The sequence below is a fragment of the Festucalex cinctus genome, chromosome 2, assembly GCF_051991245.1.
Source record: "Festucalex cinctus isolate MCC-2025b chromosome 2, RoL_Fcin_1.0, whole genome shotgun sequence".
Taxonomy (NCBI): domain Eukaryota; kingdom Metazoa; phylum Chordata; class Actinopteri; order Syngnathiformes; family Syngnathidae; genus Festucalex; species Festucalex cinctus.
In genome coordinates this window covers 545,943-573,880 of record NC_135412.1, presented here as the reverse complement: position 1 = coordinate 573,880, position 27,938 = coordinate 545,943, and the positions used below count along the sequence as shown (strand labels likewise).

Sequence of the window (27,938 nt, the reverse complement as noted above, 5' to 3'; positions counted from 1 at the left end):
TTGGCACAACAACTTTAATGCCACAAATTGAAAATACGATTTTATTGGGCCCCTGCCAGTCATAGGCCCTTTGAATCATCATCACTTTTCTACCCCTGACGGCACCCCAGGGCGTAACCAATGGCAACAACAAAAACATGCCCTCTTTGCCCCGCGCATGCATTTGACATAATAAGTACAGACACTCCTGCTTAAATGGAAAAAAAAGAACCATTTCAAAACTTTTTCCACTATTAATATGACTTCTAAGAAAAACAAATTTTCTTAAAAAAGTGAGGGATACTGTACAGAATGATGCATCTGCCAGGTTGACGCCGCAAAAATGAGAATCTGTTCTCGATTCCCTTTCTAAGATAACAAAAGCTTAAATAATTTAAAAAAAAAATAGTAAAATTATTATTATTATTATTATTCTAAGTCACATTCATGGTAGAAACATTTTAATTAATCTTGGTATGATCCTAGTAGGGGTGGGAATTTTCATGATCCGATTTTTGGGTCTTCGATTCGGTTCAGAATCGATTTTCGATGAAAAACATTTGATTGACAATGATTTCTGCTCCAATTTATAGATGAGCAAAGAATCGTCATGATCTGCTCCAGTCAGACAAATGCTAATTAGCACGCTACCCGCGGCACTTTTATCTTATCACTCAAAAGAACGGCCATTCATACAAAACGCTTCAGGAATGTATACAGATAAGCATCGTAACATTATATCACCAGCATATGCTCTTCCTATGCTGCATAAAAAACGACTTTTATCGGCATAACTTGATCATGACTTTTTCCTTCTACTCTCTAATGTGGCTACAAATGTGTATCAGAACCACACTGCCCCTGAGTGGCCAAATCGGGTACAACATGAACAGCATTTCCCGTAAAGGCACACACAAACTAGGGCAAGACACTATAAAATAAATAATTTAAATAAAGTCGATTTGGGGACATTTAAAATTGATTCTGAATCATACTAAATGAGAATTGTGATACTTATGAGAATCGATTTTTTATTTTTTTTTTGCACACCCCAAGCGTCCAGACTTTTTATATCCACTGTACAGCCCGAATCCAACTTCTCTGCCACATGCAAATTAAGAACAAAGAGCAATATTATTAACGGATTTACATAATTATAACCCCTAGGTACTACTTCAAAGATCATCACAATCCATTCACAGTTTGTTATTCTGAATTAAAGTAATATTACTTGTGATCCAAAAACAAAAAAAAGCTGCCAGTATTTTTGGCGATGTTGTGGATACTTAACCCGATCTACTTTGTTTACCAAGTCAATATATCTAAGAACAATTAACTTTCCACTCTAGCAACTTCTCGAGACCATTCCACGTTTACATCACAATCCAGTTTCTAACAATACAAGCCAAGTTATTTAAAATTGTTGGAAAATAGAAAGGCAGTGTTTGGTTTCCAGCAGACATTATTTGAACATTGTTGTCTCCCCACATGACACATCAGACATTTAAACATCGGAACCCTCATGAACGCTGGTGCGCTTCATTCATGAAAACATCAGCGAGCAGCTCGGAAGAAGGAGGTCAACACTTACCAACATTGATGACGTTGGCTGACAGGAAGTGCCTGAAGGGGACGCCGGCCATGCTCGGGATGGAGTCGCCATCCGTGGTCATGGTCGTCCTTGATCTTCGCGACACGTTTGGTGCTTCCTTCACCGCAGCAGTTCGACTTCCTCCAGGCTCCATTCAAAGAAAGTTCATGAAAATTCAACAAACATGGGAACAAAAAATGGACTTCTTTGTCGTTCCACCGTGGTATTAATGGTCAATGCGGCGCAAGCCTCGGAAAAGTTCTTGCAACCAGAATGGACACGTTGGTCTGTTAATTGCTTCAGGATATCAAACGGCGCCGGTCGCCTGCAACAAAAACAGAGTAAAGCACAAAAAACGGAGCGCATAAGAAAAGTCAGTTAACAAAAATAAATAGTATCAGATGAATAATCACAGTGGTTGCTTTTCAACTGGAGTTGCTATGTGAAAAAAAATAATTTGTTTGGTTCACCATGCGTGCAGAGTACACAGTACAAACCTCATCTCAGCTACACGGTGATCACGTCACGTTTTTGCTGAATTTCCTTTGAATAGGAAAATGTATGTTGACGTGATACATGTCAAATGTTCTCAAATTGGATATTTTGGGCTGAAGCTAAATTTAGCCCAATTTGATCAAAAATAACGGAGAATCCATAGAAACTACCGGGTTGTTTTTTTGTTTTGTTTTTTTCAAAAACATGTTTGATATTTATGACATTTCAGGGTAAAGTTGTGAGAAGAGTTTGAAATTATATTTAAGTGTTTTGGGATAACATTTAGTGGTAAAATTATATTTTTAAACTTTGAAAATATGCAATTAGAAAACATTTGAGAGGGGTGGTCAGTCACTTGCAATTTTTGTTGACAAAAACTGCTTAAACATGAAATGACACATCAATATCTGAAACCTTTTATTTCTAGGAGAGTGAAACAATTATATTGTATTATTTTTAGGAAATACAGGAAGTAGAACAGTGTGAAGTATTTTGCAATAAAAACACAAAACAAAGGCATTTTTGTTTCGTGAAGATCCACGGAGAGGGCTTTTTTTTATTTATTTTTTTCCCTCACAATGTACAAATATTTGCGTTCGCATTTAGGGTAAGTTTGGCGTGAAAAGCATAAAAGCATGTTGCTCGTCATGACAGTCACTGGCCAAAGACTCACCTGCTGCACTGTGTTTGTTTACGGACGAGTTAGGTTTTTGTTTTGTTGCATTTCTTTATTGAGTTTGTCAACTGTGACTTAAAGGATCGTTCTATGTTTTGAGTAACATTATTAGCTTACTGATTTAGCAGGATTAAGCTAAAAACACATTTAGCCAAACCTTTGATGAAATGTGATGCATGGACCGAGACTGATAAGTGTATAAAAAATGAAATTGTACAATTTTGAGAATAGAAGAGTATTTATGTGTGGAAAAAGTTGAAAGAAGAAGTTAAGTTTGAAAAGATATTCGCATGCTGGACCAAAAGTTGCTGTGGCTCAACCACAGCATGACAAAGCGGCTTTCCCGCTCCTAATTACCTTCCGCCGCGATGTGTCTCGTCAAAAGGTCAGCTCGGCTGCCGGAAAGCTTCAGTCGACTTCGTGAGATCCGCCAGCATGCTCGCCAAGTCCACACAACGAACGTGTGCGTCTGACGCAGGTGGGGTTTGCTCGCTTGATTGCTTGATGCGGTGGGCATGTTGAGAGTTGTCGTTTGTCGTCAGAGGTTGGTCGGCAGATATTCGAAGCTGCAGGTCAGGGCACGTCCTCGTTCCCCTCAAACACACCTCTGGAAAATGGTATGTTGTGAACTGGTGTTTTGAGACATGACATTTCCAATGGCCGCTATCCCTTCTGTTTGCTAGCCTCACGCTCGCTAATCACAGCACAAAACAGCTGCTTTGTCTGATTGCGTCATCGATGGCGGACTGGAGACAATTTTAGTGATGTTGCCACATCTGGAGGTGTCAACAATTAGTGTGGTGATGTGATATCATCATAGGTGTGTCCAAAGATTGAGCCGCAGACATTTCAAGGTTTACATATTGTAACAATCGGCAGTGTGGCACCGCACCACAAGGTGGCGCTTTCTTTTCTTTGTGTGTTACTAGTTTTTCTTTTTGCCGTTTTGGCGATGAATGGGTTTGTTTTTTTTTTTTGTTTAAAATAAATATTGTTCACGTAAGTTACTCTCCCTTTTTTTGCGTTGCTGTCCCGTTTCGCCGTCCATGGCAAAATCAGCCTCCACGCATTACAATACGTATTATTAATCATTGTTTCTTTCCTGTAGTTGTACTCACAAGTAGAATGTTTAGATAGGGTTATGTCCGGTGGAGCTCCTACCATGAGGCAGATTAGGCAGATGCTAGAGGCGCTCGTGAGCAAAAAGGGTGACAGGGAGAGGAGAAGTTTTTTTGTTTTTTTGTTTGTTTTTGTTTTTAATCCTCAAAAGCAGTTCCGGCGAGCGCTGCTCATTCACAGATTTACATATAGTACGGAAACCCTGCGCTCATCACATCACCATGCCCGCGCATAATCCAGTATTCATATCGACTTCATTCATCGATTCATATCCAGCAGGCTAGCTGACCTTTATGTGGCCCTCAGAGGAAAAAGTTTGGCCACCCCTGGTTTAAAGGAAGGTTACGCTGCCTTTCCCAGCTGACTTTGAGTGACTCAACAAATGATTTGCCAAAGTTGTCTTCATTCATTCATTCATTCATTCATTCATTCATTCGGAATCCCAGACAGTCGATGCTGTCGATGATAATGACTCAATCTGTGTCTGTCTGGATTCTCCACCAAATGACCAGGACAAGATCCGAGATGGGCCAATTAAGCATCTTCCTGCGGTCATTCATCTGGTTAAATGCCCTCTTGCATTGTCCGAACAACACATTATGTTTGAACCGTTTTGCCCACTTGGCATCCATTGTCACGTGGTCATCTTGGAAATGGGATTTCCCCCATCTGTGCGCAAATGTTTGTTGTCATTTTGAGTTTTTTTCTTTGCCCGGTTTGGAGATTTCCATCAGCGGATATCACTAAAATGTGTCAATTGTGGGCTTGTGAAGCGCTTTGAGACACATTACGTAAGTAAACTTGACTTGACCAACACTGTTTTTTTGTTTGTTTTTTCTTCCTGTAAAAAACACACACACACTAAATGTATGATGCATTTCCAAAAACAAAAATGTAAGTGCAACACAAACAATTGAGCATTGACAAACAGGGGCAACATCAATTGCATAAAGTGTCATCCGTTAGCATTTGAGTTGTAAAAAGTTATTTGCAGGATTTACATGTAATGTGGAAAAACAAACAAAACATTGTCTCTTCAACCCCGCCCCACTCAACAATTATTCTGCACCTCTCAATCTTTGGAGCTTTGTCTACTTTGCTCTCACTCCAATTAACATTCTGCCCTACTTCTTGCTAAGTTTTTTTTTCCCACTTTTTTTTTTGTTTTTTGTTTTTAATTTAGTTAATTGTAATTAGTTTTCAGGGTGTTAGTTTTTATTAGTTTTAGTTATTTAAAAAATGCCTAGTTTTAGTTGGTTCGTCTCTGTGTGCCCTGTGATTGGCCGGCAACCAGTTCAGGGTGTGCCCCGCCTACTGCCCAAAGCCAGCTGAGATAGGCTCCAGCACCCCCCCGTGACCCTTGTGAGGAGTAAGCGGTTCAGAAAATGGTTGGATGGATGGATAGTTTTAGTTGAATTTTTATTAGGTTTGTTTTTTAAAAATGTGTATTATTTGTGTGCAATATTTAATAAACACTATGGTAAAATGAAAAACAACAACAACACACATTTCTTACCTAGCATTGCATTTGGGCTGAGTTAAATTAAAACACACAGTGCATCTTAGATTTTATGTTCAGTGTGCACAATTGCCTCTTGAATCTTCCACACTTTTCTTTCAACTCTACTATAAACTTCCGATTTGCATAAGCCTTATCTACTGTGTAAGCAACCGTATACGACCACATACGACCGCGATGCATGGTCGTATCAGTCATGGGAAAGATTTTGGTCATCACAGCTACCCAGTGACAAATCCTGCTTTTTTTTTTTCTTTTTTTTTTTCCAGAAGAGTAAAAGGTTGGGGGTCATTAACTTAATCAAGCATGTGATGTACCTTAATCCTTTAAGAGTAGAGGTCACTATTCGAGGAAAAAGTGTAATCGTAGAGTATAAATTAGGGCTGGGAATCTGACTGTTTCGCAATTCGATTCAGAATCGATTTTCGATTCAAAAATGATTTACTTGACAAATGATTTCTGCTTCAATTTACAGATATGCACAACATTGTCATGATCGACTCCAGTCTGCTTTGCAAGACAAAATGACAAATAGAGACATTAAAGTGTCTTTTTTTTTTTTTTTTTTTTTTTTTACATTTATTAATTTTGTTAGTGCCTTTTTCCACAAAAACAGCATGTGGGCTACAACTGCCTTTCCCCCTTCTTCTTCATTTCTAATTTAAATAAAATCGATTTTTGGATATTAATTTCGATTTGATTAATAAATGAGAATCTCGATTCTTTTATGAATCGATTTTTTGGCACACCCCTAGTATAAATCTGTCAAATATTCACGTCACTAGAAAGTGTATGTACAGGGAAAAACATGGAAAATAGTAGAAGAGCAATTTCATGACAATTCAAGCTTGAAAATGATCTCACCAAGTCACACAAGGCTGATAAAGCCGAAGTAGAGCACAGCACTAAAAGCATAAATCATGCAATGCAATTTTTATCTGCAATTGTCATCAGATCTGCCAAGCAGATTTAGTGAATGTGGTTTTGAAAGCAACAATCCACTCACACATCAATAGACATCTGAAGTGGATGTTTTGTAGTCCAGCACAAAATTAGCGTTGTGTCTAAACTATTGTGCAGCCAGTTGAAATCTTACCTGTTGGTTTGGTTCCAAGCAGCACACGTCCCACCCACGCCATCCACCTTTTACGTGAAACAAACCACTTGTGCGTTGCTCGCATGTAAGGCCAAGTGGAGACTATACACTCGATCCAGCTCCTCCCTTCACACATGAAAGCAAAGTTCAACTTCCTGGTAAGCAGGATGGGGAGCAGACTAGTGTCCAAGGGTTATTAGGAGTCCTGAACATGTGCATAGATACAACTAAGGCACACGAGTGCACTTCTAGTGGGATGCATTATTTGGCAGATACTAAACACCTTGCTGGCTCAGGGACCAATACAAGAGGAGACAAAGGAACTGGTTGAGCGACTTTTCAGTCCCATCATAGAAGAGCCTTTTAGGAATGAATGAATGAATGAATGGAATGAATGAATGAAGGTTCTTAACCTACTTTCACTGGTGGGAGAGATTCTTGTGGCACATTGTAAAAAGACACATGATACTCAGATCACATAACAAGATCGTAGTCAAGTAGAAAGAACCTTTTGAAATAAATATGATTACATGGATAAAAGTTGTTGTTTTTTTTTCAATGGGCAAAGATTAAAATATTTATAGCTACGTGCTGTATTGTACAGGCAAAATTATCAGTGACAACTTATAGCCAGGGTGCGTTCATGTTTCTATGTAAATTTCAATAAATGTTCTTAAGAGCCTACGTGTAGTCTCACCTAAGGCAAGGCAAGTTGATTTGTATAGCACATTTCATACACAAGGCAACTCAATGTGCTTTACACAAGGAAAGACAACACATGAGCATCAACAGTAAACATTCAGAGAAAGAAAAATACATGAAAATAGGTTACAAACTAACAATCTTGGAACATTATTCAACAAACATTTAACATAAGGAAGTTAAAAAAAAATTTTTTTTAGATGAGTAGTGGTCTAATTTAAAGATGTGAAACTAATTTACATACCAGAAAACAAATGAACTATTTTCCTCATTCTTGGAAAAAATAAATATACATTCTAAAAAAACAAAAGCTGTGACGTAACATTTTAGCAAAAGAGCTATATAACTACAGTACTTGTAATAAGAGCTCTAATATTGTATACTGTAGGCTACATACAAACAAAACATGATTGGTTTTAGTGAGTTTGTTAAAATAAAGTGGAATTATGTCAAAGGGGCATCCTTGCATCCTTCCATTTTTCTGTATGTGGCCCTCTGAGGCATAAATTTGGAAAACGCCTGGATTAGTGTTAGGGAAGTGTAGTTTAGAGCTTTCACAATGGGGGAATTTGCAGGGTTGCATTTTCTTTTCGGCTGAGAAGACGACATCTCACTACTATCCCACAAGAAGACAATCACTCATTCAAAGCATTTATAGTTTGGTCTACTCACAACGCCTTTTATTTGTCAAATGACTGAAGGCGTTGTTTATTTGTTACCACTGTAGTGCCAAGAAGCTTCGCTTCAGCTTTTGTCACCAGGAGCTTCGTCATGACAAAATCTCTTATAAATGGCATTAAATACCATAGTAAGGATAGACAAATATTGTGTTTTACACTACAGTAGATGCAACTTAACTGAAGGATAACATTTGTGGGTGCAATATCAAGGATAACCAGTAAACGGCGCTGTAACAAATCGCACCGTCATTTTTTACCGTCTCCAGTCTGGTGTTTGTTTACATATCGTCCACTTCCGGTGCGTTTCCGGTCTTCAGCGTCATGGTGGCGGAGCAGCAGCAGCAGCAGCGCCTGATTAGAAAAGCAATTGCGTGAAAATACATAAAGTCCCATAAAGATTTTAGCTGTACTAATACAATCACGTTTTCCCACGAAGACTTGTGCAGTCGAATCCGTCCGATGTAACTGACGATGCCTCTCGCTCCTGCCAACCAGTCTCAGCTAATTCGAGCCGGTCAGAAGGACGAGTATTATCAAACTTTACTTAAAAACAACGCAAATGAAGCCTTTCAAACGCTTGCCGGTGAGTTCATTTCAAATGCTCACATATGTTGCGCTAACTTTCGAAGGTTGACCCAGTTAAACGCATCTCGGGCTTTAGTCAGTCCGCTGTTATTTTGCCGTGACCGGCAACTCTGCTGCTATAGTAGCCTGCCGTGAACTGTCTTCCAGATGAACTGGCTCCTTATTCCAGCTGTGGGCAATGTCAGTCCAGTAAGTTTGTGTTTCGCTACGTGGCGCGTTGCCAGTCACGGTAAACTTTATACTTTAAAACGTTATTGGCTTTTTTCAAAAACGTTTCAGGAAAGCGTGTTAAGTAGCGGGGGACAAAAAAAAAAAAAGAGCCCAAGATAAATACATTCAAAACGTTTGTAACTTGTACAAATCAATTGAAGAAAACAAAATTATTATTATTATTATTATTATTATTGAGGTTGTTGAACTTTTTAGTCATAATTAGATAACTGTATGTTTGCCACAAACACAACACTGCTCCGTCCTCACCACAAGTTAGCACAAAACCTTCAGGCTCCTGATAGACAGCCAAACAAAAAATGAAGAAAGGGAAAAAAAACTGCAAATAAATGCCTACTAGAACATCTGAAGTTCTGAACTTTTGCAACGTGACATTTTTTGAGCATGGGTGTGCACTTCTATATCACTATATTCAGTTCGAGCTTTCATTATCAATTAATTGAATTTTTTTTTTCCCCTATAGGATCCAAAAGTTGGCTGGACTGGAGGAAAGAAGTTGAGCTACTTTCAGACATCGCCTACTTTGGTTTAACTACACTTCTAGGTAGGCGGACCAAACAAAGGTGAAATGACTCTGTAATGTGTCTGCTGTGCTCATTTTTGTGTCATGCATGTGCAGTGCTCGACAAAATGAGTGCACACGTTATACAGTAAGCTTTTTTTTTTTTTTTTTTTTAATATTTCTCATTGAAAGCAAAAATACATTTTCAGAATTGTGGTTATGATTACACTTTGCTGTGGTTCTGTTCTTGAGAATTGTTTATTCTATTTTATTTTTACATCTAAACCAGTCGGTTAAATATTCAAATCAAATTTGGTGTCTGTGTTCGACGATCCTGTACCCTAAAACTGAAATATGAAAAATCTTACCTTTTTGTTTTTTTGATTGACAATGAAAATTGAAAGAACAAATGATACACAAACTATATTTAGCGACCTTCCGGACGCCTCTAGCAATTTATTTCTTTTTTTGTTCTGGAAGAAGTGGCTAGTGACATTAATTAAGAAACAAACAACTTTAGCAGAGTCATTTTTTCAAAAGAAAGGTGCCCAGTGGAAGGGAATCATGGAGTCAATCCTGCTGAACATTGCCATGACATACTGTCCATTGATATGTTGCAAAGCGCTGATTTAACAATGTGGATGGAATTTTGGACCCGATATATGTGCTTCAAAATTGCATAATTATAGACCATGAGAGAGCTGAAGACGTGAGGACAAATAAAGCAAATCCTGCATTCGAAAACAAATCCATCCATCCATTCATTTTCTTGACCGCTTATTCCTCACAAGGGTCACGGGGGGGTTGCTGGAGCCTATCTCAGCTGGCTCTGGGCAGTAGGCGGGGGACACCCTGGACCGGTTGCCAGCCAATCGCAGATCGAAAACAAAAACAAATGCAAAACTGATTTTAAAATAATGTCGCTTTTTCAATAAGCGAAAGGGGGGAATAGTATCGATTAAAATCAACATTCCAATTTTTGTGGGGAAAAAAATTCGATTGTATGGTCAGATGACCCAGCCTTAATTCATCAGTTACCATCCTTGTCAGGTTACCAGACCTTGGGTGAGGAGTACGTCAACATCATCCAAGTTGACCCCAGTAAAAGACGCGTCCCCTCCCCAGCCAGACGAGGCCTTTTTGTTTTCGGCCATACGTTCCTGCCCTACTTCGTGGACAAGCTCCTGGTCTGTTTGGAGAACGAGCTCCAAGGCGCACAGGAGCCGAGCCGCGGCGTGAGACGTCGGCGGGCGGCGTCGGGGCCGTGGAGCCTGCAACTGTGGCTGAGGAGATGCATAAGGAGGGCGGTGGGACTGTTGTCAGAGCCCCAACGAAAAAAGTGTTTGCCAGCCGTGTTTGCCCTCCAGCAGACGCTGACCCTCCTGCACAGATTCCACGTGGCTCTCTTTTACGTCAGCGGCATTTTCTACCAACTCTCCAAGAGGACGTCTGCAATCAGCTATGCAAGTTATTTTAAGTGATCATTTTGTTGAATAATATCCAGAATATTCTAATGCAAGTCTTTCACAAAGGTGTTTCTCACTTTGAAGCTACAGTATACATTATTAGTGACACACTAAAGTCGCTCCGAAAGTTGTTGCCTAATTTTCACAATTAACAATTTGCACGTGCAGCTGCGTGTTTCGGGGCCTCGTCGTGATGACGAGACCATCAGGAGCAGCTACAGGCTGCTGGGAGCCGTCTCCCTCATCCAGCTGCTCACCACAGTGTGTCTGCAGCTCAACAACTTCAGACAGAGGCAGAGAGCCAAACACGAGTGGAAGATCGACAGGAACCTCACCGGCAGGTGCGCTGATAAAAGACGGCCTGCAAACTAGGGCTGCACGACATGCGATATAGTTGCTGAATATAGCGATATAAATATTATTGCAATATTTAACAGCACTTAAAGAAATGACATTTTTGTTATCTAATGCAAGAATTGCATTTTTTTTAATGCGGCGAAATGATCCAACTCTTAATTCTTAATTAATTGTAACGACCTCTCGATTATGTTCAACTATTGGATGGCAGTGCACATTTTCGTTGAGTGTTCCAACTATGTTTTGCATTTGCATTATTAGGGTTGGAACACCCATGGAACGAGGGGCGTGGAAACCAAATAAAAAGAGAGGGTGAGGTGGGGATTTTTTCAGAGAGTGCAATAGTGAATTGTCAGTCAGTTCCTCTCCTCGAACTGAGTGTCTTCTCTCCTTTTTTGCCATGTTTAATAAATGCCAAACAGGTAAACCTGACAGTCTGACTGGTCAAATTCCGATAAAAGCATCAAATTCCATATCAAACTCATTGCATGTCTTTACGCATACGCATATCACATTGGCCAATATCGCGATATCAATATTTTTCCGATATATTGCGCAGCCCTGCTGTAAACAATCAAGGCTCACCTTTGCTTGGTTTGTTCATGTGACATTCGTAAGTTGAGCCGTGATTGGTCGTTTCCTGATCCCTGGTGCAACTGGCAAAATGGCCGCCTCCTGAGATAGATAAAAATGGGTGGATTTTGCTGCTTAACTCATATTCCACTCACGCAATATTAATCACAATGCCATATTTAGACTAGTGAGGACACATAGAGCATATTAGAATTAGATTTGTTGACTCGCCCTTTTAAGGTTGCCACTGGCCTCGATAAAAACGAGCTGTTTGACTTTTTCAGTCCACAGCAAACCCAGAAGTCAAGGTCGTCGCCCACCCGCTGCATCCTCTGCTTGGAGGAGCGCAGACATCCAACTTCCACCCCCTGCGGACATCTCTTCTGCTGGGAGTGTATCACAGAGTGGTGCAACACCAAGGTAGGGCTCCATCGTTCAAATCACTTCAAGGGATTTCATGCAACATTGGCTTTAGAATATTTGCCGTGTTAATATTGAAGTCTCTGGAGTGTGTTCAACTCCATCAAGGGTTAAACCACTCGTGGTGTTACTTCACTTATTCATGGGTTGTTTCTCTGGAACCTATCGTCAGCTTTCCGTTGAAAAATTCAGCTATTCACTGAATAATTCACCTCATCATTCTATTTTGATTAAGATGGCACCGAAGCTCTACAAGCATAAATCGGTTTCAAGGAAGTATAGTTTAAATTTTCAATGTAGGTAGAACGTTTAGGAATGCTGTCAGTTAGGGGTGTTCCATAAGAGAAGGTACATTTCTGTAGTTTGCATTCATAAATGAATTAATTGAATTGAATTAATACATGTACCGTAAGCAGCATGTTTGTACTTCATACTCTGATTTGTCAGTGTTGTGAGTCTGATAAAAGTACTCAACACAGTTACGTTTACGTATTTTTCCTTGTAATCGTTGCTTTGCGTATGTGCATGACTTGATACAGGCCGAGTGCCCCCTGTGCCGTGAGAAGTTCCAACCTCACCGACTCGTGTACCTGAGGAACTACAGCTAGAAGACGCATACAAGTGCCGGTGGACTCGTTTATCTCTCTCTTTTTGGGGGGGATAATTTGTTCAAACATTTGCACTTGCAAGGATGTCCACCAAAAAAAAGGATCATTTAAAGGGATCAATAATAATATTGTCTCCAACTATGCAGGTGTCAAGATGCTTGAAATGACCAATGTGCCTTTTTCATGAAAAGATGTTGGAATTCCATTTTGATTGCATCAGTCAGTAATACTGAAATAACTGTTCAGTTTATTACGTTGAACAATCCACTGATTTGTCATTATTGAATGAATACAGTAAGTGACCTATAAAATATGCTGTAACAGGAAGAAACAGCTGTTGGAATGAAAATTAAAAATGTAAAGAGTGAACGATAACGTGACAAATTGCTATTTTTGAATGCAGCTAATCATGGCGTGTGCACAAAGTGTGTTACGCTTTATTTACAGCACTCGGTGAACAAGCAATTTTATTGACTGATATTTTTGCTGAAACCTCACAATCATTCGTCAGTGCAAATTAACACAAGCCAACGGGACAAAAACATTTGTTTGGGCTTTTAATGTACAGTATTTATTTTATTTTTTTGCCTCAATTTGCATGATGACAGGAAATAGCAACAGGAAGTTGTACATTTTATGTTAGAATCAAAATCCGTGGCTCATTATACACATAAGAAATTGCAATCACAAATGTTGAACATTTTTAACATTTACAATTGTCATTTCCAAGCAGATCAGGAAAGAAATCAAACGACTCAACAAACACCACACCACATGGTAATCGAGATATATCCGACAATCAGAGAAATTGAGCTCAAACTTGGCCAGATTATCAACGTGCGTACCCCATTTAAGAAGCATTGTTTATCTTCAAGCACGCAGACGTTGGTGCAAGGGAAACATGTAAGTATAGAGGTCAAATACAGTTGTTTGTTTTCCCAAACACAAGGTGCCTTTAATAAGGTATTTCCAGTTCAGCTTATCACAGAGGAGAAATTTTCCATCCAAATATGATGTCTGTCTGTCGGTCAACACTTGCTGCTGCCTGTTCACTAATAGCTGCCATTTTAGTTCATCTTTTTTTTTTTTTTTACTCCTTTTTGTCCTTTATTTGTGAAGCAGGTACTGACAGGCAACAACTTATCACCAAGCAAGTTCCATAAAGCTCATTAGTGAGTCACTAATAGTGAGTCATCGTCAGTCACCCGATTGACACCAAAACGGTGAGCGTGATCTTTTTCTGCCATCACCACAAGAAGATTTTATTGCTTGCTTGTGTGATATGCTCCATCAAACCATCTTTGAAGATTGGGAAGGGGCGTGGCTTGGGGCCAGGTCACATATTGCGACATCATCCACACAAAGCACATCTGTGAAGCGCACACTTCTTTGTTGCAAAACACCGAGCAGCCACAGGGACAGGCAAACGTGCCAAGGTGGAACTCATGGTTTGGGGCAGAAGACTGGAAAGATTACCAGAGCACACCGATGATTAATTGCGCTGAACTCTCACAGAAGGAAGGAAACATCCATCTTTTTTTTTTTTTTTTTTTTTTTCTCAAGAGAGAGCTCACAATTGTTCTTTCGGCAGTCTTACCGATTCAACATCATTGCTCTCCTTTTTTTTTTTTTTTTTTGCGTGTGAATTCGTGTAAATTTGTACTCATTAATTCACCTAAAAATGTATTTTGGTATTCAGTGCATATTTGGTTATTCGGGGTTGTTGCATATTCATCCGTTAGTTGTTTTAATTTTATCTTCCAAGTGTGTTTCTAGTTTTTGATCCTGTTTATTTTTTCTAAAGGAAACATTCATCTATTACCATAACTTAATCCTGTTCAGTGGTGTGGGAATCTGGAGCCCATCCCAAAGACAACCAAAGTCAGGCGACTGCATACGATTACATCATCATCAGTGGCTTTTGGAGGAAACAATCTTCCCATAATATTTGACACAATGCCTGCACGTCTGTACTGAATAAAATATGAATATTGAAGTAGAATTTATGATAATTATTAGAATGGTGATCTGTCTGTCTGTCGTTTCTTTTCTTTTTCTCCCCATCAGTTTTGTGAACGCGTCAGCTATCAAAAGGTTGACGTTCCAGTCATGATGTCACCTGGACGCTTTCCGCTTCTGATTGTGTTGCGTAATCACGTGACAGCCCCTGCGCGTGCGCAGCGGCAGTGAAACCAGACGGCAGAATCCTCTGGACCGCTCCAGCTTTCCAGCTTTTTTTTTTCTTTTTTTTTTCCCTGCGATCTTGGCAGCAGGTAACGATTCGTTTCTTGAACCCACGTTCCGTGTTTGATTCTTACGTACGTTAACGCTCAAGCGGATCAAGCAAGTCGGTTAAGCCGCAAATAAGGCGTCGATCGAGCAACATGTCGTCACGGCAGTTTTGCAGCGAGACTTATGTTCAAAATGCAACTCGCTTGCCCGTGGTTATTGTTTGCAAACTATTAATAAAAAAAAAAAAACATCCGGGCATTCAGCTCTTACTCACGCGAGCTTCACCAACGCAGAATGCAAAAACAGTCGAGTTTAGGTTTGGGAATTAGCAACATTTTTCCTGTTTTGTCAAAAATGCAGAACACAAGACTGAATATCAGAGAACGCCGTATTACAGAAAACAAATAAACACACACACTTAACCCAACAGCAATTTTCCAAGTTGGACTTGTGATTTACAGTTTTTAGTTTAGGTTAATTGTTAGAAATGTTTTGTTCTTGGTTTTGTGCACATGTTGCACATTAACAAATCTAATTTGCAATTAATGGCCCACATTGTAATATAAAGTGACATCAGACTCAAGCGTTTCTACTTCTACCGAATGTGGTGAAATGAGTGAAATGTACTCATTGCAGTTTGAATGATAAAAAGAAAATGTCATTAAAGTTTCACAAAGTCATAATGAGTGAATGGTTTGTTTCCGCGTCCGACTCCCACCAATGCCACGATGCCGTTTGTCTTTGTAAAACGTTTTGTATATGATACACAGTTGTGTTTCACTCTAGAGGCAGTTATGACACACTACTATGTATGATCAAACATTATTTCATAGATTTATATTCATTTTCAAATGATTTGTGATGTCAAAGCCCATCTTTTTTTTTTTTTTCAAGTAAAAGTGGAAAAAATGCTTGCACACCAACTCAACTCAACTCAACTTTATTTAAAAGCGCCTTAAGAACAGGCGTTGCTGTATACAAAGTGCTTTACATAAACATCAGTTTTAGCATTGCAGAAATACTTTCTTTTTTTGTTTTATTGGTTAAACAGTTCATCGTCTGCCTTTTTATTACAAATCTGTGACTGTTTTTAGCACAGAGTTTGCAGGTATGAGATCTGCTCCACTGTTAAGAACCGTTGTCATTCCGAGTTTATTTTTGCCGCTTGTGCACTTTTACAACTCATATTTGCGCAGGCAATGCCGAACTGGTTGTTACGTCGCACGTCCTGCTTATTGGAATGTGCCTCAGGTCGAATTTGCAATCTTGGATTCATTTTCACCAGAGATGACTTTTTCGAGGTTTTGGAGTCAAGTCAGTTCTTCAGTCCTTCACCTCCATTTCCCCCCATTTCCTTTAGGAAAGCAACATGTCTGCGGTGAAACTGGAGGAGTGTCGAGAGAAGATTGGCAAAGAGCTGAACAGCGTTGTGGACTTCTGGCTGAAATATTCGCACGACAACGTTTATGGGTACCGCACACGCTCCTGCTTGCTCCCGAAACGAATTGACGGTCAACCTGACGACTGATGAAAATGTCGATGTCAGAAAGCCGTGGCCAGATGTGTTGATTGTAGCCTGCTTCCTGTTTTCAGGGGTTTCTTCAATTGTATTGGGAAGGATGGGACGATTTATGATGAGCTGAAATATGTTTGGTTGCAGGGAAGACAGGTACTGAAAGTCAGCAGTGCGTTTGTCAAGCGTGCAGTCCGATGTCATCTGGAATCATCTTTCTCTTTCTCAGGTGTGGATGTACTGTCGCTTGTATAGAACAATGGATCGATTCCACCGGCCTGAAATCCTCGAGGCGGCCAAAACCGGTATGTGCACTTCTCGAGACCCACAAAAAAAAACAAAAAAAAAAAGTCTGAATTTCACAACCACAGTCACTATGTATTCTTCCACCATCTTGTGACTTGGGTTTCTTTCTTACACCTGCGCAATTTGACGACATCATCGTTGCCCGTATATTTTGTCAATCATTGATAAGTTATCATGAGTGCCATTGATTGGCCCCAATTCACTCGGCGCAGTCCAGCACAGTTTGGGAAAATGTTGTTGTCGCTGAAGTTGCGAGAAACGTCAATCTGTTGCTGTATCTGACATTATTGTTTGGCCAGCATAACTCATCAGCATCCTGAGCAAAGGTGAGCATTGCAGACTTGGATTGCATATTTCCACATTTTTACTGAATGTCACCATAATATCTGCTGATGCATTGCTGGCTGGATTGTAAAACGCTTTCTTTCCCGTTGGCAAATGGTCATGTGATGCAGATCATGTAAATGTAAACATTCCTGATCCACTAATGACCTTCTATCTGGAGTCTCAAGTCACGAGATCAGATGTCAACATGTCTCGGTGTGCAAAACGTGGTGTAATCATCTGTGTAAAAATCACAGTTCGTTTGTACTGTCCAGAAGAGATTACGCAATGAACCGTTGTCTTGTCTGCTGTCAGCACTTTTTTTTTTTTTTAAGCCAAAAAGAAAGTTGTAAATTGTTTGCCTGGCATTTTGTGGTGCAAGTACGTACAAAATGTTAAAGCAGTGAGTCAGCCTTTTACAAACATTTGTACAATTCAACTGAACATTAAATTTGAATCTCTTCCAGAGGGGAACAATAAACAAATGAAACCGGTTGCAGTTCAGAATTAACCAATCACAATCAAACTTATGTTAAATGGGAGTAAGCACATACTTCTTGTTTTTTTGTTTTGTCTTTTGTTGCTTTCTCACAGCAGGCTGGAGGTTTTATATTAACACTGACTGTTGGGTAAAGTTGTTAAAAAAAATCATATCACATGCGTTTGGGAGCTTTCAAGTGTACTCTCGACTGCTCTCTTCTCTTTCATGTCAGGAGGGACGTTCCTCAGGAAGTTTGCTCGTGTTTCCAGCGCCGACGGTCAGATGAAATGTGCGTTCTGTTTAACGCGAGACGGCAAAGCAGTGAAAGTACAGAGGACCATATTCAGCGAGTGTTTCTACATCATGGCCTTGGACGAGCTGAGCAGAGTCACTGCTGACAAGGACATGCAGGTACAAATGTGACAAAAAGGAGGAAACCAGAAGTAGGTACAGATTTTAAGAAAACTTTTGCTTCCTTTGTTCCCCAGGTAGAAGCTGAAGAGATGATGGCGCAGCTCATCTTCTGGGTTCAGGTGGACCCAACAGGTTTGGGTCGACCGGCGCTCGCCGGCGACACGCTCGCCAACAGCATGGCGGTGCCAATGATGATGTTGTGTCTCGTGCAACAACTCACCGAAGGTCGCGCTCGGGATGCGGTCCTGAAGTACAAGAAGTTGAGTGGCTGGTGTGTGCAGCAGATTCTGCAACATGTCCAGGTTTGGACAAGCTCTATTTTATTTGCACGTGTCGTGGGTGCACTTGTACCATGCAAAAGGTCTCAGGCCGTTCTATGTTCAGTATTTCACTCCACACATTTTGACAGAGTACTAGTAGGGTCGTGAATATTAGAGCTTGGATTTGCACCAAAATGTTTTGGGTTTTTTTTTTACTTTAAAATGTCTTACTTTAAGCATGATTCCGCACCACGTTGTTGCCAAAGGTATGTTCATTTTTCCCTATGTATTCAATATAGTTTATTAATAAATACATTATTTTAAAGTGTATTTTTAGTTTGCTTGTGTTACATGTTATTTGTTTAATGATCTTAAACATTAAAGTTGGGAAATTATTCACCCAAAAAATATCATAAAAAATGTTTTTTCAGCACACTTTATATTATTGCTGGCTTCTCGTTTTCACGGCATCCAGTGTCCAAACTGACATCAACAAAATGCGGGTGACTCACTGTGGCAACCACTGATGGGACAAGCTGAAAGTTGCACCAATAGTCGAAAATATTGTTGTTGTTTTTCTTGCCTGCTCAATAAAACCTCCATTCATTCTCTCTGTGCAGAGAGATGGCACAGCTATCTTAGAGAACGTGTCGTTGGATGGGGCAGAGCTGCCAGGTTGTCAAGGCCGACTGCAGAATCCAGGTAGATGGTCCACTTTGGCCCAACTCCAGCAAGGCTCTTTTTTTTTTTCTTCCCATTCCTAATAGCATAATGTTTCCTTTTTTTTTTTCTCCTCATGCTCCCAACGCCGATTCAGGCCATGCCTTGGAAGCAGGCTGGTTCCTGCTTCAATACGCCGCTCAATGCGGGGACAAGGTGCTGCAGGAGAAAGCCATCAATAAGTTTGTGGATTTGCCCTTTCAATATGGCTGGGATCAAGAACACGGCGGCCTCTTCTCCTTCCTGGATGTGGATGGCCACTGTCCCACACAGGTCAGTCGTCACTGCCGGCGGTTTGAGGATTTGCGCTTTCGCTTATGCTGCTGCTGCTTGCAGTGTATTGGAATTACAAGTAGAATTTTTTTTATGTATTTATTTATTTTGCTACAAGGAAATAGATGCTCATGTATGAATTTTCTTGGATTTTTACTTATGTGATCTTTTGACGTGTTTGAGCAGTTGGAGTGGAGCATGAAACTGTGGTGGCCTCATTGTGAGGCTCTCATTGCCTTCCTCATGGCCTACAGTCAGACAAAAAAGCCCGGCCTGCTGGAGAAATTCTCTCAAGTTTATGACTACACATTTACCCATGTAAGTATTGCAGCAAACTTTACAAACTAGCCCACACCTATTTGTCTTTTTTTTTTTTTTTTTTTTTTCCTAAGGGTGATCAATCATAATGTATCCATAGTGTTAAGCACAGACGTAGTTAACAAAGAGTATCAACTAGTACCGAGTTGACCTTTCTTTAGAATCATGTTGACTAACTAGCCTAATGCAGTAGCGCAGACTCAGTTGTCACATCATAAGGATGTGGAATTTCACTCACTCACTGTCAAAACAGTTTTGCTTTGCATTTTTTTTATGTTTTTTTTGTATGTGCGTAGTTTTCTGATGACCAACATGGGGAATGGTTTGGTTATCTGTCACAAGATGGGAAAGTCGTTCTGGATTTTAAAGGGGGCCCCTTTAAAGGTGAGCTCAACATTGCTGTGGAGCGTTGTTGGATGATTTTGTCAATGAAGTAAATGGAGAATGGTGTGGCTTTCCTTCGCAGGTTTCTTCCATGTGCCACGTTGCCTGTTTATGTGCGAGCGAATTCTGGATGACCTGTTGAATGAGACGGTGTGATTGTGCTCCCCATGTTTTGAATTGGGAGGGGCACATCTTTTTTTAAACTGATGCAAATCAAAAGGCAGTGAATGTATTTTTAAAGCATTATAGCTGATTCATGTTACGCATTTTACATGTATTCAGTTGCAGATTAATTATGAAATAAAACACTCCACTGATGAGTTGATTCTTCACTTTTGCTCTTCAGTCTGAGCAGGGAACAGTTTTTCTTTCTTTCTTTCTTTCTTAGCTCATCTGTCAGATAAATCATCTGCGTTGTGTCCCAGAGCTCAGGACGCCATATTAACTTGAGTTTGACATGTTCTCCCCAATGCTGTTTTCATTGCAGATCTTAGCCCACATGTTTGGTTACTCTGAAATTTCTCTTTCACTATCTCTACTAATGGACCACTGAGATGCCAATTAAGCTTCTTTTTTTTTCTGGTCACTACTGTGATGGCAGGCTCCCAGTTTGTGCACCGCTGGCATATTGCATAACTGCTGGGGTGCGACAACATACGCAAATGAGATGGTACACTGCACTATGCAACCATATAAGTGTAATGTTAAGGGCCTCCACTTTGAGCTTGTACACGTTTATGCAACCAAGTTATTGTAGTTTAAAAAGAAAAAAAAACATCTTTACTCTTAAAACATGTCAGTTTGTTTTTCACCTGAGGTGCACAGGTTATAGGTCACAATAAAGGTGGACAAAGTTTTGAAATGATTTCTTTCGTTCTCATTGTTATTCATCACAAAAACATGAACCATTTTCAGTCTATCCACTGAATATGGATAGTAAAGGAAGTATATTATTTGAAGTATAAAAACGAGAAAGCCGTTTTGGGAGAAAAAGAAGTTGGAACCAAGATAAAAATAATTCATTTTGATTAAATTTGGCTCAAAGGTCATTTAGACTATAAGTGGGTAAACGTGCTCCAGGGCCACATTTGATTTTTAAAATGGACATGCATTCTGTGTCATAACGTTGAAAAGAGACTGAATCTCTCCTCTTCCATCTATAACCACTTCAAACAACTAATCATATTTAGGAATGCCAAAAAGATTTGTTGGTTTTTAACCATTTTATTATTATTAATGTTTTATAGTATGTGGTGAAAAGTGCTAGATAAAGAAAGATGAGTGAAGTATTGCCACATTATACTAGTCAAGTCAGAAAATAGATTTCACAAAATCAAGAAGTACATTTTTAATGAATCAACTTCAAGGGGAAAACAACTACATTATGTCATAAAAATGTAAACCTGCTGAACCCTGATTCAGCTAAGGTCTCCATATCAGAAGGTGGCGCTGTTACACACAAGTTGTTTGCTAACCTTCAACAAAAGTATAGAGAAGGAAAACACCACAGGCACCGAGAGATCCGTGACAAGCCATAAGACCGATGTAAAGAAGAAGACAATGAAGACTCAATTATTTGATCCAATTTATCAGTGAATACATATTACAGATCCAATGGCTGAACGTCAATGGACGAAGAAACGTGACGGCTGAGTTTGCTCATTAGTGTTGCCTGCCTGCAACCGTTAGCTTGTTCCTGGCGTTAGCATGTCTCTCTCGAGTCTCGGTTTATCCTTCCCAGCACGCGTGGAGTTCTGCACGTTTATTTGAGAGAGTCATGTATTCCGAACCTCGCAAAGACAATGCGGCTCAAAGGTAAAGTGGCCATTATTGTGCTATTTATGGGAGAAACGAAAAGACTGGGGTTGTGGTTAATGTCATGACATTCTACCTTTTCATTTCTCCTTTCACTTTCCGTGATGTTTGGGGTGACTGCCAAAAGACGTAATGACATACGAAAATCTTAAATACTGTACTGCATTATAATTAGTCATGTCGATTTTTGCTCAGCCTCATATTAATTTAAGCCGGGGGAAAAAATTAGGTAGTGGATATTTTCCCGTGAACGGGAACTCTCCTACAAACTACAAACTGATACTACTATACAAACGGCTATTTTGCCGTTAACCGCTCTTATTGGTCAATCGCCGGCGGCCGAAGTCATGCACTCGTCGATTGGCTGTTATCGGCATTACCGGTGTCGGTACCGGACCGGTGTCAACCAAATGGGATCGAGCTGCCAGATCGTTTCGGTGTTGCCTACCGAAGACGTGACGCTACGGGATTGGCTGGAAATTATCCGGTTGGCGTCAAACATTGGAAAGAAAATATTCAAAATGGAATTTAAGACTGTTTTTGTGATTTGTGAACAGCTAAAAAAAGAAACCAAACCTATTGTGAATGAATACATCTGCGCTGCTCGACTGACATCATCGGCAAGCGTGAAGGTGCTTTAATCAATTTTCTAATAGAATTTCAAATTTCTTGCTCTAAGCTATTATTTCTTCAATCCTAAAGTATCCTGCTTTTATATTCTTAGGTTTATTTACGACTTAACATTTTTACCATTTTTGTCCATACGTTTTGTTTTTTAACTCATTCACTCCCGGCCAATTTCACTGAAGCAACCCCCTTCGCTATTTTACTGGATTTTGACAGATTTTGCAAGGCCCACAGAATATTGTGTTCTTTTCATTGTCACAATAAAACAACTTTTTTTTTTCTTAAAAAGAATTACATTTGTTACATGTCCTCATGAGTTGGTTGTGTCGTGTTCTTAACTGATACACTGTTTCTTTGCTCATTTTATCTTCTCAGAGGGACTGGGATTTTCTACCAGGCCTTGCCTGGCGTTGCAGCTGATGGAAGAAATATCATGACATTGATTCCTGTGCAGAAGATCAATGGCAAATATGTCCGAAGTCAAATCACCAAACCTAAGACACAAGAAGCTATCCCACCAAAGGTTGTGTCAGCACCGGTTCCAGTTGGAATAAAGCAAGCCGTGACGCCAATAACCACAAAACAAATTGCTGGCAAACAGGTTTCGGTTGGGAATGCCTTGCCTTGTCAATTTGGTGTAGCGGTTCAAGGACTGCAGCAAGGTATTTCATTCAATGCAAATCCACTTCAGACTGTAGAACCAAAAGCATTCCTCAGTGGCACCAATATTCAGGTGCAAACAGTTTCAGATACTCAAGTTTGCTCAGGTATTAAGAAACCGCTTTTGATATCATCAACCAACTCCTTGTCAAGCTCGCCCTCCGCCGATTTCAAGAAACCGCTTTTGATATCGTCAACCAACAACTTGTCAAGTTCGACCTCATCCCCTATCGAGAAACTGGTTTTGATATCATCAGCCGACTCCTTGTCAAGTTTGGACTCGATCGGTATCAAGAAGCCGCTTTTGGTATCATCAGCCAACAACTTGTCAAGTTCGCTCTCGACCCGTAACGAGAAACCGCTTTTGATCCCATCAACCAACTCCTTTTCAAGTTCGCACTCGACTAGTGTGCCCTCTGTATCGTCCAAGTCAACTGTCAGTCCAAGCAATGAATCTTCATACGTTTCCGAACTTGAGAATTTGTGTTCTTCACATCCGACTTCATCTTCACTGGGACCGCCCAAATCACGCTTGAAATTAATTCCCAAGCTTTCTCAGAGCCCCAACAGCCCAATGAAGTGGATGATTGAAGAAGTCGGCGCTAATGTTGACCTGCCACGTTCCCCTTCTGTTCCATCAAAGACCTCGCAAACGTTGGACGGCGGCAACAAGTTTGGAGGGCTTAAAAAGGGGATGTTTGTTTCTCTGTCAGACTTGGCGACAAGTGAAAAATATCATCAGCAAGCCTTGGTCATGTGCGATGGAAGGCTGTTTTTCGCAGCCAAAAATGACGCCGTTTCATCGTCAGTTGGGAGCAATGAAAAAAGTTGCCAGCTCAAAAACTCATCATGGCTCTTGCAACACTCGGGGATTATGGCGCCAAATGAAGTGATTGACCTTTGCAGTGACGATAATCCAGATGACTTGCGTCAAACGATGCAGACAGATCCGCCTTTGGAGGACGATAACGTCATATTTGTGTCATATCTTCCACCCAAATCTACAAACGTGCCAATGCCTGAAACGAACAAAAGCGCGCGGACCTCGAACCATGTGAGCGAAGGTGAGCGAACGACCCCCAATCGCGCCGATGCTTCCCATGATCAACTGACATGTTGTGGCTTGGATGGAAGCTCCCTTGATAGAAGCCAGAATCCCAATGACAGCGTGATGGTAAGCACGGTTGCTTCTCATGACAGGGACTCGCTCATGAGCAGTCAAGATAACTTCCATCAACAGCGGTTGGACACTTTCGAGTTCTCTCCGGCAATGGAGAGTTTGTCACATCTCACCAGTGGAAAATCCACAGACAAAGACGAGGTGAGAAATCTTCTCTTGAGGTCAATTTTGGAACCACACTCAACTGTTTTCTCACCATCTCTAGAAAAAAAACCCTCTAATGCCACATTTGTACTTTTGTCAGACCATTACTTGAGCTAACGAAGCTTTTTGGCCATGTTGGTCATTTTTCTCAGTGTGTGTATTTTGTTTTTTCTTCACTGATAATGATTGCTTATTTCTTACTAGCAGTCACATCATTAGTCCACATGAGTTTGACATTATTCAGTGCAGGGGTGCACAAACCTTTTCCTCCAAGGGCCACATATGGAAAAATAGAAAGATGCAAGGGCCACTTTTTGCTTTGAACTTTTACTCGCTTACTAAACAGTCAAATCAATTGTTGCTATAACGTAGCCGTACTCCTAGAGGCAAATAGTTCAGGATTTATTTTTGCGGTTTTGTGCCACTAAAACAGATCTGCCTCGACACTGACCAGCAGCTGAATCCCAACTCAACTCAACACTGAAACACAAGAACAATCTGCAGTAAACTGAGCACACTTAAGCGCCATTAATGGAACGTCTTCACAGACACTAAGCAGCAAGTAGATGAAATCATTTTTGTTGAGGAAGCTGAATTATCTTGCTCTTCAGAGAAGCGAAATATAGTTTGAGAAAGTAAAAACCCTGCCACATTGTAGGTGCTTCTACTCATCTGACCACGTTTACCTGCCAGTTGAGTAGAAGCACCTGTGACGAAAGCCAAACTTTTTACTTTCTGGACCGCTATTTCCCGTCTCTGTTCACAGTTTTACAAACAGAAATTCAATTTCTAACTTAAGATGAAAAGTTATGTGCGTCTTTGCAAAGCTAGAATAGTTGAATCCAGCCTCTTCATTAAAAAAAACAAAAACAAAGTAGCATTATGACCATGTCAAAAATGATTTGTAGTATATGCCGCGGGCCGGCAAAACCCCCCAAAACAAACGTATGACGAGCCGCAAATGCCTCCCGGGCCGTCGATTAGACACCACAGATTTACTGAAACGATTACTACTATAGATCTTCGGTCTCAAACTCCAGTCCTCGAGGACCGCAGTCCTGCACGTTTGACAGGTTTCCCCCTTCCAACACACCTGAGTCATCAGCAAACTCTGGTAGTGATCCTGATGATTTGATTCAGCTGTGTTGGAGGAGGGAAACCTCAAAGGCATGCAGGACTGTGACATCAAAAACTGCAACTTTCACAGCATTGGTGACTCAGTTGAAGTCAATCAAATCGTAAAAACTGATTTTTTTTTTTTTTTTTTTTTTTGTGATATGAGTCAGTTATTTCTGCTTGAATATGCAAGATGGCGTTTTATAATTAGAATTGTTTGTTTTTTTTCACTTCCAGATTTCCTCAAACGCTCCACCAGTGTGCAAATTATCTGACCACCTTCTGAGGCAAATTTTTGGGGTTACAGCTGATGTGAGGATTTGCCTGCAGAGAATGAATCCAGGTTCTCCTGCGCTTGGACGGAACCAGCTTGCACAGACGGAACCCACAGAGAACAATGAGGAACGCACAAGCCCGTTGAAAGAGCACAAACTTTTCATGCGGTACAGTTACATTCCACAAGATCTTGATCGTAACAGTCGTCCAGTTGATATTAAAAGAGCAAAACGATCCGATGAACAGAATTCATCAGGAGAAGTCGTTGCTTCAAGTCCCCACGCAGGTAACGACTCGGTCAGGTGTTCTCTTTTAAAGCGGAAAACAAAATGTGCTTCTGGCGGAAGCTCTCCGAAGGCGATATTCTGTGATCTGGACACGGGGCTCATGGTGGGCTATGTGGAGCCAATCGATGACGATATCCTCTTCTCAGATGAAAATGACACTCCCAGCTCACAGGACTCGTCCGGCCAGAGCCCGAATGGCGCTCGCTCAAACACAAGCAGAATGGGAAGGGCAAGGAAGCGCACCAAGTGTCCATGTTGTGTGCCTGCTTCCTTGGGCTTTGCTCTCACCACCAGAAGCAGTCGAATTCTCAGAGAGGATAACATGGACAAGAGATCACGCAAGTAAAAGCAAAAGATGAAAATCAAATCATCTAACGTGTGCCACGTCAGCGGGAACAACACGATTGCGTCAACGGTCCGAGAAACCAATTTGTGGATAAGCTAAGAACAAAACATTTGAAATTGTTCATCAATCCCTTTTTGCTATGGCATTTGAATTTAGTTAGTTACATTTTTTTACATAAGCACTGAATGTCGTTCGACGTTGATTAAAAATGCAGCAACAATTGCACTGAAGGTCGTGCGAAATTTAGCAAGCAATTTACCAAAACTGACCTCGTAATAGTTGTCCGGTTAGCGGGCCACATTCAAAATATGATTTCACTTTGTTTTCATACACTGATTTAATACCTTCATCTGCCGACCTTTTTCCTCGTCAGTTTTAGTTGGACTTTGTTACACGGCGACTGAAAATTGTTGACAGCTGCTTTTTGCACTATGTTCTATTTCATGTTTATAAAAGTGTTTACTATTTTTGGAAACGTATTTTCTTCAGTTTGATGATAGCATTTTCGTTCAGCAGTTTTATTAACATTAGAATAAGAGAGTCATATCAGCTTGTTTATATATTTGAAGACATGTTTGAACGCTGATGTTTGGTTTTTGTTTTGTTAGTTTTTTTTCAATATTCGACATACTTGACTCATTGAGCCGTTATCAGCAGTGAAAAGCTCATATTTTGTTCAGAATGAATTGGATAACTTTATTATTTTCATTTCCGCTTGGCTGTCGATTGAAGATGACGTCACCTGCGCTGAGGAAGTAGGTAACGAACGACCAATCATGGCTCACCTGTTTTCTGGGTTTGGTCAGCAAAGTGAGCCATGATTGGTCGTTACCGTTTCCTCAGCACAGGTGATGTCATCTTCATTTGACAAGTACCAAAAAAAAACAAAAAAATGTTTTTATTAAAGGTATTAATTGTACATGAAAAATAATGAAGTTATCAAATTGTGGACAAAAAACCATTTTTACTGCTGAAAATGGCTCAATGAGTCAAGTATCTGTTGGATTGACTCATTTGAATGTGTTGGATTGCTTTTAAGAACAGTTATTTGAATGAAACACTATTTTCAAATATAATGACTGCTGTCTTTTTTTGTGTATTGAAGAAGAGTCATTTCAAGCCTTGATATCACTTAGAACTAGGGGTGTTAAAAAAAAATCGATTCGGCGATATATCGCGATACTACATCGCGCGATTCTCGAATCGATTCAAAAAATCGATTTTTTTTTTTTTTTTTTTTTTAAGGATTCACACCTTGAGCATGGAAGAATGTTATATGAACGGAACATTAAGCCTTAATATTTTATTTTAATGCTGTTCAAACATGAAACAGATTACAACCTCTATAAGACTGAAATTTCAGATCAATAAATAATACATTTTCATATAAATCTTACACTCTACAAGCTTACTGATTAGTATTTTCTAAATTTGAATGAAAAAAAATCGCAACAATCGACTTATAAATTCGTATCGGGATTAATCGGTATCGAATCGAATCGTGACCTGTGAATCGTGATACGAATCGAATCGTCAGGTACTAGGCAATTCACACCCCTACTTAGAACGGCGGTTTGTTTTGGTTGTGATGGACAATTATTACGTGCTGTATACCGCAACTACAAAATCCCACTAGAATAGATCTGCCCCTGTCCTTGCCACA

General features: G+C 40.2%; 3 protein-coding genes and 1 long non-coding RNA gene across 5 annotated transcripts; 3 read left to right on the top strand and 1 right to left on the bottom strand.

Annotated features, from left to right (window-relative positions):
• Nucleotides 1-978: 978 nt before the first annotated feature.
• LOC144013289 (uncharacterized) lies at nucleotides 979-3,542 on the bottom strand. Its single transcript, XR_013282199.1, has 3 exons — nucleotides 3,099-3,542; nucleotides 1,571-1,895; nucleotides 979-1,080 (listed from the first exon to the last, which is right to left on the bottom strand). It is a non-coding gene; the product is annotated as an uncharacterized LOC144013289 (long non-coding RNA).
• On the top strand, nucleotides 3,117-12,974 carry pex10 (peroxisomal biogenesis factor 10). 2 transcript variants are annotated; one of them, XM_077511930.1, is made up of 6 exons: nucleotides 3,117-3,219; nucleotides 9,137-9,217; nucleotides 10,226-10,638; nucleotides 10,810-10,982; nucleotides 11,856-11,991; nucleotides 12,531-12,974. In XM_077511930.1, exons 1-6 carry the CDS (start codon nucleotides 3,177-3,179, stop codon nucleotides 12,597-12,599), a joined length of 915 nt encoding a protein of 304 aa, XP_077368056.1. In that variant the 5' UTR covers nucleotides 3,117-3,176; the 3' UTR covers nucleotides 12,600-12,974. The 2 variants fall into 2 exon arrangements, with proteins under 2 accessions (XP_077368056.1, XP_077368055.1); XM_077511929.1 differs by lacking the exon at nucleotides 3,117-3,219 and adding an exon at nucleotides 8,148-8,440.
• Nucleotides 12,975-13,309: 335 nt separating this feature from the next.
• Nucleotides 13,310-20,149, top strand: renbp (renin binding protein). The gene is made up of 12 exons (XM_077511928.1): nucleotides 13,310-13,822; nucleotides 14,667-14,872; nucleotides 16,192-16,301; nucleotides 16,425-16,500; nucleotides 16,574-16,649; nucleotides 17,688-17,866; nucleotides 17,944-18,171; nucleotides 18,750-18,831; nucleotides 18,947-19,122; nucleotides 19,309-19,440; nucleotides 19,737-19,824; nucleotides 19,907-20,149. Exons 3-12 carry the CDS (start codon nucleotides 16,201-16,203, stop codon nucleotides 19,978-19,980), a joined length of 1,212 nt encoding a protein of 403 aa, XP_077368054.1. The 5' UTR covers nucleotides 13,310-13,822; nucleotides 14,667-14,872; nucleotides 16,192-16,200; the 3' UTR covers nucleotides 19,981-20,149.
• A 1,163-nt stretch (nucleotides 20,150-21,312) lies between these two features.
• lrif1 (ligand dependent nuclear receptor interacting factor 1) lies at nucleotides 21,313-27,387 on the top strand. The gene is made up of 3 exons (XM_077511925.1): nucleotides 21,313-21,639; nucleotides 22,642-24,247; nucleotides 25,604-27,387. Exons 1-3 carry the CDS (start codon nucleotides 21,602-21,604, stop codon nucleotides 26,273-26,275), a joined length of 2,316 nt encoding a protein of 771 aa, XP_077368051.1. The 5' UTR covers nucleotides 21,313-21,601; the 3' UTR covers nucleotides 26,276-27,387.
• The last annotated feature ends 551 nt before the right edge of the window (nucleotides 27,388-27,938 follow it).

Excerpts from the sequence above, each read along its gene's own strand:
- pex10 (XM_077511929.1), top strand. The coding sequence starts at position 8,329 with ATGCCTCTCGCTCCTGCCAACCAGTCTCAGCTAATTCGAGCCGGTCAG. Across the intron at positions 9,218-10,225 it reads TGGTTTAACTACACTTCTAG|GTTACCAGACCTTGGGTGAG; the intron begins GTAGGCGGACCA and ends CATCCTTGTCAG. Across the intron at positions 10,983-11,855 it reads GACAGGAACCTCACCGGCAG|TCCACAGCAAACCCAGAAGT; the intron begins GTGCGCTGATAA and ends TGACTTTTTCAG.
- renbp (XM_077511928.1), top strand. The coding sequence starts at position 16,201 with ATGTCTGCGGTGAAACTGGAGGAGTGTCGAGAGAAGATTGGCAAAGAG. Across the intron at positions 16,302-16,424 it reads TCGCACGACAACGTTTATGG|GGGTTTCTTCAATTGTATTG; the intron begins GTACCGCACACG and ends TCCTGTTTTCAG. Across the intron at positions 16,650-17,687 it reads CCTCGAGGCGGCCAAAACCG|GAGGGACGTTCCTCAGGAAG; the intron begins GTATGTGCACTT and ends CTTTCATGTCAG.
- lrif1 (XM_077511925.1), top strand. The coding sequence starts at position 21,602 with ATGTATTCCGAACCTCGCAAAGACAATGCGGCTCAAAG. Across the intron at positions 21,640-22,641 it reads AAAGACAATGCGGCTCAAAG|AGGGACTGGGATTTTCTACC; the intron begins GTAAAGTGGCCA and ends TTATCTTCTCAG. Across the intron at positions 24,248-25,603 it reads AATCCACAGACAAAGACGAG|ATTTCCTCAAACGCTCCACC; the intron begins GTGAGAAATCTT and ends TTTCACTTCCAG.